Genomic DNA, 10,241 nt, shown 5'->3' on the forward strand with positions numbered 1-10,241 from the left:
TCAAGTATTACTTCGTTCGGTTACGTGTTGGCGGTGGGTGATGCTGGTGGGTGTGCTGGTGGGTTGATACTGGTGGGTGATGCTGGTGGGTGATACTGACGGGTGATGCTGGTGGGTGATGCTGACGGGTGATGCTGGTGGGTGATGCTGGCGGGTGATGCTGGTGGGTGATGCTGACGGGTGATGCTGGTGGGTGATGCTGGTGGGTGATGCTGGTGGGTGATGCTGGTGGTTGATGCTGATGGGTGTGCTGGTTGATGTGATGCTGGTGGGTGATGCTGACGTTGATGCTGGTGGGTGATGCTGGTGGGTGATGTGACGGGTGGGTGACGGGTGATGCTGGTGGGTGATGCTGGTGGGTGATGCTGGGCGTTGATGCTGGTGGGTGTGCTGGTGGGTGATGCTGGTGGGTGATGCTTGGGTGTTGATGCTGGTGGGTGATGCTGGTGGGTGGTGCTGGTGGTGATGCTACGGGTGATGCTGGTGGGTGATGCTGGTGGGTGATGCTGTGGGTGATGCTGGTGGGTGCTGGTGGGTGATGCTGGCGGGTGATGCTGGTGGGTGATGCTGGTGGGTGATGCTGGTGTGTTGGTGCTGGTGGGTGATGCTGACCGGGTGATGCTGGTGGGTGATGCTGGGGTGTGCTGACGGGTGATGCTGGCCGGGTGTGGTGGGTTGATGCTGGTGGGTGTGGTGGGTGCTGGTGATGCTGGTGGGTGATGCTGACCGGGTGATGCTGGTGGGTGATGCTGGCGGTGATGCTGGTGGGTGATGCTGGTGGTGTTTGACGGGTGATGCTGATTGGCAGTTTGATGCTGGTGATGCTGACGGGTGGTACTGGTGGGTGATGCTGGTGGGTGATGCTGGTGGGTGATGCTGGTGGGTGATGCTGGTGGGTGATGCTGGTGGGTGATGCTGGTGGGTGATGCTGGTGGGGTGATGCTGGCGGGTGATGCTGGTGGGTGATGCTGACGTTACTGGCGGGTGATGCCTGACGGGTGATGCTGACGGGTGATGCTGACGGGTGATGCTGGTGGGTGATGCTGAGCGGGTGATGCTGGTGGGTGATGCTGGTGGGTGATGCTGGCGAATTGATATGACGGGTGATACTGGCGGGTGATACTGGCGGGTGATACTGGCGGGTGATGCTGACGGGTGATACTGGCGGGTGATGCTGGTGGGTGATGCTGGTGGGTGATGCTGACGAAGATGCTGGCGTTGATGCTGGCGGGTGATACTGACGGGTGATGCTGACGGGTGGAAATGCTGGCCAGGTGGCATTTTCGGTGGAATTGATACTGACGGGTGATACTGGCGGAATGCGGTGGGTGATGCTGGTGGGTGATGCTGATGGGTGATGCTGGTGGGTGGAATGCTGACGGGTGATGCTGGCGGGTGATGCTGGTGGGTGATGCTGGTGGGTGATGCTGACGGGTGATGCTGGTGGGTGATGCTGGTGGGTGATGCTGACGGGTGATGCTGGTGGGTGATGCTAACGGGTGATGCTGGTGGGTGATGCTGGTGGGTGATGCTGGTGGGTGCGATGCTGGTGCGTTGATGCTGATGGGTGATGCTGGTGGGTGCTGACGGGTGATGCTGGCGGGTGATGCTGGTGGGTGATGCTGGTGGGTGATGCTGACCGAATTGATGCTGGCGGGTGATGCGATGGCGGGTGAATGCACAATTGAGATGGTACCAATTGAATTGATGCTGGTGGGTGATGCTGGTGGGTGATGCTGATTAGATTGATGCTGGTGAATTGATGCGATGAAGATTGATGCTGGCGGGTGATGCTGGTGGGTGATGCTGGTTAGATTGATGCTGACGGGTGATGCTGGTGGGTGATGCTGGTAGATTGATGCTGGGCCAGATGCTGGTGCGTTGATGCTTGAGATTTGATGCTGGTGGATGCTGATTTGTTGAATTGATGCTGGGCGTCGTTGAGACTCCGTCGGACTTAGGACGGACGTATGGTGGGACCTGGACCTAACCTAACCTAACCTAACCTAGCCTAGCTAACCTAACCTAACCAATTCTAACCTAACCCAACAGACCACCATCCGTACGAACGCGTGAAATTCCGGCGTAAAATTGGCGGCAAGTCGATTTCACGGACGGACGGACAGACACCTGTGAGCAATATATAGATATCTTGAAGCTAAATGGCCCAATCTTCTGTACACACACACACAGACACACACACACACACAGACGCACTTGCACACACAGGGTATAAAAAAAGAAAGAGTGAAAGAGTCAGAGAGAAAACAAAAAGAAAAGATGCTAGAGAAAAGCAAAAAGAAAAAAAAGAACTAGAAGTAGATAGGAAGATGAAGTGTACAAAGGGAAGAAAAGGGAAAAGGAAGAGAAAGTGGCAAAAGAAAGTGTACAAAAGAGAAGAAATGGAGTCTAGAGAGAAAAGAAGAAAGTGTACAAGAAATAGGTCTAGAGAGAAAGGAAGAAAGTGTACAAAGGAAAAGCACGTACTGGGAGGAAGAAAGGGGTCTGGAACTATCAAAGGGACTGAGACAGCACCCTCTGAGGATGACAAAGAGAGAGAGAGAGAGAGACCTGGGGTGAGGAGGGAGTGGAGTGTGTCTCCAGGGGGCTGGAGGTGTGGAAGAAAGTGTGTGAGTGGGAATAGAGGTAGAGAGAGAGAGGGGTGTGAGAGGGAAAGAGGGGTGTGAGGAGGGTGGGAGAGAAAGGGGTGTAGAGTGGGGGGTGTGTGAGACAGTAGGGACAACCAGTTAACAGAGGGGAAATAAAGAGAGAGGAAGTGAGAGGCCCCAGGAGACGACAGGATAAATTTGAGGGAGGTATAGAATTTGAGAGAGAGAGAGAGCCAAGTCATTTCACGGGTTGATGGTGAAAGAATCGTAACTCCGAAATATATTACTATAGTTGTTAAAGTATACTATATATATTTTGAGGTAGGGAGGAGGGAGGTAGGGAGGGAGGGGGAGGGAGAGGGGGGCTTATAACGACCTGTGACTCATCATACTCCCCATTAGCCTCTGATCAGGAGTATAATTACCTGGTTAGCTCGTAACAAGACAGTTATTAGCTAGGAAGGAAAGCAATCATATGGAAGTAGAAAGATGTGACGACCTTCACACACACACACACACACACACAGACAGACAGACACACACACACACACACACAAACACACACACACACAGACAGACACACACACACACACACACACAGACACAGACAGACACACACAGACAGACACACACACACACACACACACACACACACGACAAAACACACACACACAGACACACACACAGACACACACACACACACACGACAAACACACACACGACAAACACACACACACAGACACACACACACACACACACACACACACACACACACACACACACACACACACAGACACACACACACACACACACACACACACACACGACAAACACACACACACACACACACACATACACACACACACACACACACACACACACACACGACAAATCACACACACATACACACACACACACACACACGACAATACACGACAAACACACACACACACACACACACACGACAAACACACACACATACACACACATCCACACGAGAGACGAAAGGGTGTTTAAACAGACTAGGAGGAGGAGGAGAAAGAAAGAAAGAGTCAGAAGGTTTTGACGAAGGAAAGAGGGAAGAAAGAAGGAAGGAGGAGGAGGAGGGAGGAGGAGGGTGTACGTGAGAAGGGTTTAACGAAGAGGGTAGATGAAGGAGAGAGAGATCAATAAAGTGGTGATGATGACAGACTTTAGGAGTGTGTGGTAGAGGTGTGTGGTAGAGAGGGTGTGTGGGGTGAGAGGGTGTGAGAGGGTGTGTGGGGTGAGAGGGTGTGTGGGGAGGTGTGTGGTGTGTGAGAGGGTGAGAGGTGTGTGAGAGGGTGTGAGACTACTGGACAACTCACACACACACACACACACACACACATTCAGATTAATTCCGTTGACGTACCTCAAACACTGAAACAAAATACCTAAAAATACACAATAATACACAAATATAAACAACAATAAACAATAAACAACAATAAACAATAAACAACAATAAACAATAATACAGGTTGGTATAAAGTATTGGAGAAGAAAAACAGTTTAACTTCTCAGGAGGTAAAAGAGTCGACCCTGTTGTAGAAAAATAAATTAGTCAATAACGGATATCGTGAGGAGGGAGGGAGGGGGTGGGAAGGTGGGGGAAGAGAGGGGTGTAAGGGGTGGAGGAGGGGTGGGGAATTGGAGGAGAGGGAGTAAGGGGAGGAGGAGGGGGGGAGAGGGTAAGGGGAGGAGGAGGGAGAGAGTAAGGGGAGGAGGAGGGGGAGAGGGATAAGGAGGAGGAGGGAGAGGGGTGGGGGAGGAGGAGGGGGAGAGAGGGGGGTAAGGGGTGGAGGAGGGGGGAGTGAAAGGGGTGGAGGAAGAGAGGGAGTGAGGGGGAGGAGGGGGGAGAGAGGGGGTAAGGGAGGAGGAGGAGAGGGGGGGTGGGGAGGAGGAGGGGGAGGGGGGGGTAAGGGGAGGAGGGGTGGGGAGGAGGAGGGAGGGGTCTGGGTATGTGTGCTGGGGTTTTGGGATGTGCTTTGATGTTCTGGGATGTGTTCCGGTGCTCTGGGATGTGCTGGGAATTCTGGGATGCGCTAAGATTCTGGGATGTGCTGGGGATTAATGGATGTGCTGGGGGTTATGGGGATGTGCTGGGGTTGTGGGATGTGCTGGGGTTATGGGATGTGCTGGGGTTATGGGATGTGCTGGGGTTATGGGATGTGCTGGGAGGCTCTTTAGGTCCATCGCCACCACCTGGGACGGGCAAGGGGTGGAGGGCGTGGAGTGTGGGGGGAGGGGGTTGTGTGGGTGGGGGCAGGGGGGTAGTGGGTGGGGGTGGTGGGTGGGTGGGGGGCAGGGGGTGGTGGGTGGGGTGTGGTGGGTGGGTGGGGGGGGGGGGGTGGTGGGTGGTGGAGGGGGGGGTGGAGGGGTGGGTGGAGGGTGGGTGGAGGTGGGTGGAGAGATGGGTGGGGGGAAGGGTGGAGGGGGGGTGAGGGAGTGGAGGGGTGGGTGAATATTGATTCGCATAGCTTGATTAGGGTTATTTTTTTTTTTTTTTTTCTCTCTCTCTCTCTCTCTCTCATACACATAAAAACACGCACACATGTATTCATCTATCACACACACACACACATATTTCTTGTAATACCTTCTTTATATACCTGCTTACTATACCTTAAAACAGTTTTATCAGAAATTTTCATGTGAATAGATAAAATTAACATTGCAAAAAATATATTTCCAGACTAGACATAATCATTTGAGCAAGCTCTAATCACTCTTGATTTCCATATGTAACTCTGTGTATATATTATAATGTGTAAAACCAATAAATACAATAAATAAAATAAACAAATAACAGTGATAACCGAGGTAACGTGTTCTTATTATCAATATGATATTGTACTATTCCAATATTATTAATTAATTTTATTGGAATTAGTTAATTTTACCCACACCACCCATTAAGTACTGTACTGTGGTGTCCCTCAGGACTCAATTAGATTAAAACTCGGGTTGAAACACGACGACCCTCTTCAAGGGAAGATGTTGTTTAATAATACGGGCGTTATGTTACCTAATACTTCCTTGAGATAAATGTATAGTATATATCAGGTGCCTCAAAGAGAGCTCAGGTTCTCAACTGGCTCAGCCATGTTAATATTGTTTTATCACTCTGTATCCGTGTTCTTCTGGCTAAATAAACTGTTTTAATATCAATATCTGCTTAGAGAGGAGAGAACAAGACAGACAGACAGACAGACAGAAACAGACAGACAGAGAAACATACACAGAAAGAGAGAGAGAGAGAAATTGGGAAACAGAGGCAGACAAACAGAGAGAGGGTAGGCAGTGTAAGGCAGGAAGGAGAGTGGAGAAGGGGTGGGGCGAGAGGGAGGGAGGGAGGGAGGGAGGGGGAAGGAGCAGGGGTTTGGGGGATGGAGGGGAGGGACGATGGAAGGTTCGAGGAGGGAGGAGGGAGGATTGAGGAGGGAGTGCAGGACAAGGATGGAGGGATGGAAGGGTCGAGGAGGAGGATGGAAATAGGGAGGGAGGGACAGATGGGCGTAGAGGAGGTCAGCACAGGACAATAGCCACTCAACGCGTCCAGCCGTCACCCGTCACACCCGTGTCCCCCCTCCCCCTCACACACACACACACACACACACACACACACACACACACAGTAAAAAATTATTATAAATTTTCCCGGTAAATGGAGGTAAATGTCAGGTGATGTAGAAATGATTTAGAGGTGTTTGAAGGTGAGGGTGAGGACCCCAGCTGATGCCTCTACCCTGTGGTGGTGGTGGTGGTGGTTGATGGTGGTGGTGGTGATGATGATGGTGGTGGTGGTGATGATGGTGGTGGTGATGATGATAGAGTGCAGTACTGTTATTAATACGCACACTGTTATTAATACATACATACATACATACATACATACATACATACATACATAAAAAATAATAATAATACTGGAAGCCCACGAAATCGAGGATGGCCGGTCAAGGGCCTCCTAGGCGTGAATTTGTTAAGGTGTAAGCCGTCGCCAATACAACAACCACACCCCGAGTTAACGAGCTGCATGACCCAGTGTTTAAGGTGTAGAAGCCGTCGCCACAACACAACAACCACACCCTGAGTTAACGAGTTGCATGACCCAGCGTTTAAGGTGTAGAAGCCGCCGCCAACACAACAACCACAATCTCTGAGTTAACGAGCGGTATGACCCAGCGTTTATGTAGAAGCTGCCGCCACACAACCACACCCTGAGTTAATTGTTGCATGACCCAGTGTTTAAGGTAGAAGGTCGCCAACACAACAACCACACCCTGAGTTAACGAGCTGCAGGACCCAGTGTTTAAGGTAGAAGCTGTCACAAATACAACAACAACCACACCCTGAGCAACGAGCCACAATTCCAGTGTTTAAGGTGAAGCCGTCGCTAACACAACAACTACACCCTGCTAACGAGCTGCATGACCCAGTGTTTAAGGTAGAAGCCGTCGCCAACACAACAACCACACCCTGAGTTAACGAGCTGTATGGTTCCAGTGTTTAAGGTAGAAGCTGCTGCCGATAACAACCACACCAGTTAACGAGTTGCATGACCCAGCGTTTAAGGTGTAGAAGCCGTCACCAACATAAACTACACCCTGAGCGCACTGACATGACCAGTGTTTATGTAGAAGCTGTCGCCAACACAACAACCACACCCTGGGTTAACGAGCTGCATGACCCAGTGTTTGTTGTGTAGAAGCCGTCGCCAACACAACAACCACCCTCTGAGTTAACGAGCCGTACACCCAGTGTTTAAGGTAGAAGCTGTCGCCAACACAACAAACTACACCCTGAGTTAACGAGCTGCATGACCCAGTGTTTAAGGTAGAAGCGTCGCCAACACAACAACCACACCCTGAGTTAACGAGCTGCATGACCAAAGGTTTAAGGTGAAGCTGTCGCCAACACAAACAACCACCCGAGTGTAAATTGAGTTGCATGACCCAGTGTTTAAGGTAGAAGCCGTCGCCAACACAACAAACTACACCCTGAGTTAACGAGCTGCATGACCCAGTGCGTTTAAGGTGGAAGCGTCGCCAACACAACAACCACACCCTGAGTTAACGAGCTGCATGACCCAGCAGTTTAAGGTGTAGAAGCTGTCGCCAACATTAACAACCACACCCTCAAGCAATCGAGCTGCACGACCCAGTGTTTAAGGTGTAGAAGGTCGCCAACACAACAAACTACACCCTGAGTTAACGAGCTGCATGACCCAGTGTTTAAGGTGTAGAAGCTGCTGCCAACACAACAACCACACCCTGGGTTAACGAGTTGCATGACCCAGTGTTTAAGGTGTAGAAGCTGTCACCAACATAACCACACCCTGAGTTAACGAGCTGCATGACCCAGCGTTTACAGCAGAAGCTGTCGCCAACACAACAACCACACCCCTGAGTTAACGAGCTGCATGACCCAGTGTTTACAGTAGAAGCCGTCACCAACACAACAACTACACCCTGAGTTAACGAGCTGCATGACCCAGGTTTATGCGTGTAGAAGCTGTCGCCAACACAACAACCACACCCTGAGTTAACGAGCGCCATGACCCAGTGCGTTTGGCGTAGAAGCCGCTACCAAATACAAATAAACTACACCCTGAGTTAACGAGCTGCATGGACCTAGTAGAGATGAAGGTGTAGAAGCTGTCGCCACATAACAACCACATCTTCTGAGTTAACGAGCTGCATGACCCAGTGTTTATGTAGAAGCTGTCGCCAACACAACAAACTACACCCTGAGCAACGAGCTGCATGACCCAGCGTTTAAGGTGCAGAAGCTGGGTCACCAACAGCAACCACAATTCCTGAGCGGGTCGAGCTGCGCGACCCAGTGTTTAAGGTGAAGCTGTCGCCAACATTAACAACCACCCTGGGTTAACGAGCTGTACGACCCAGTGTTTAAGGTGTAGAAGCGTCGCCAACACAACAACCACACCCTGAGTTAACGAGCCAGCGACCCAGTGTTTACAGAAGCGTCGCCAACACAACAAATTGTTAATCGAGTTAACGAGCTGCATGACCCAGTGTTTAAGGTGCAGAAGCTGTCGCCAACACAACAACCACACCCTGAGTTAACGAGCGCCGTATGACCCAGTGTTTATGGTATTGCCCAACACAACAACCACACCCTGAGTTAACGAGCCGTATGACCCAGTGTTAAGGTGTAGAAGCTGTCGCCAACACAACAACCACACCCTGGTGTTAACGAGCTGCATGGACCCAGTGTTTAAGGTGGCTGTCGCCAACACAACAACCACACCCTGAGTTAACGAGCTGCATGACCCAGTGTTTAAGGTAGAAGCTGTCGCCAACACAACAACCAATAATCTCTGGGTTAACGAGCTGCACGACCCAGTGTTTGTTGGGGTAGAAGTTTGCCGCCAACACAACAACCAATTCTGAGTTAACGAGCGCCGTATGACCCAGTGGTTTAAGGTGTAGTTGTCACAACACAACAACCACACCCTGGGTTAACGAGTTGCATGACCCAGTGTTTAAGGTGCAGGCCGTCACCAACATAACCATTAACCCTGAGTTAACGAGCTGCATGACCCAGTGTTTAAGGTGTAGAAGTTGTCAAACACAACAACTACACTTGGAGTTAACGAGCTGCATGACCCAGTGTTTAATAGTAGAAGCTGTCACCAACACAACAACTACACTTGAGTTAACGAGCTGCATGACCCAGTGTTTAAGGTGTAGAAGCTAAGCCGCAACATGCACCACACCCTGAGTTAACGAGCTGCATGACCGTGCGTTTAGTGTAGAAGCCACGCCAAATACAACAACCACACCCTGAGTTAACGAGCTGCATGACCCAGTGTTTAAGGTGCAGAAGCTGTCGCCAACACAACAACCACACCCTGCTATCGAGTCAAACAACGCAGTGTTTAAGTGTAGAAGCTGTCGCCAAATACACAAACTACACCCTGAGTTAACGAGCTGTGCGACTCCAGTGTTTAAGGTGTAGAAGTTGTCGCCAACACAACAAACCACACCCTCTGGGTTAATGAGTTGTATGACCCAGTGCTTGCGCGTAGAAGCTGTCACCAACATAACCACACCCTGAGTTAACGAGCTGCATGACCCAGTGTTTAAGGTGTAGTTATTTTTACCAAACAAACCAATTCTGAGTTAACGAGTTGCATGACCCACTGTCAAGGAATAGTCTGGAGAAGACCGACAACCTGCCAACTGCACTGGCTAACCATTACCCTGATTAATGATCCACAAATCCATTAACATCCAGGTCCCCACCATTGCTGGGTAGACAGAGTGCAAATGGCGTAAAGAACTTGACCATAGTTTCACCCTGCCCGGGGATCGAACCCTGCCTGTTCACTTACGAGTAGCGAGCATGCTGACCATTACACCACATACTTACATACATACATACATACATACATTACATTGCTATATATACACACATACATACACACATACACACACACACATATACAAACAGGTTACATTTTCATTTGCATATTTTTGGTACGAGAGAGAGAGAGAGAGAGAGAGAGAGAGAGAGAGAGAGAGAGAGAGAGAGAGAGAGAGAGAGAGAGAGTGGGGTGGTGGTGGGGTGGGGGTGGGGCAG

The 10,241-nt window shown here is 50.4% G+C and overlaps 1 protein-coding gene across 1 annotated transcript; it reads right to left on the reverse strand.

The window, feature by feature from the left end:
• Positions 1 to 978: 978 nt before the first annotated feature.
• Positions 979 to 1,281, reverse strand: LOC121856893 (variant surface antigen E-like; the record flags this gene model as incomplete). The annotated part of the gene is made up of 1 exon (XM_042352660.1): positions 979 to 1,281. A coding segment is annotated over exon 1 (303 nt), but the record flags the coding sequence as incomplete, so codon positions are not given.
• Positions 1,282 to 10,241: the final 8,960 nt, after the last annotated feature.

This window comes from Homarus americanus, unplaced genomic scaffold (assembly GCF_018991925.1).
Source record: "Homarus americanus isolate GMGI-L3 unplaced genomic scaffold, GMGI_Hamer_2.0 scaffold46805, whole genome shotgun sequence".
NCBI lineage: Eukaryota > Metazoa > Arthropoda > Malacostraca > Decapoda > Nephropidae > Homarus > Homarus americanus.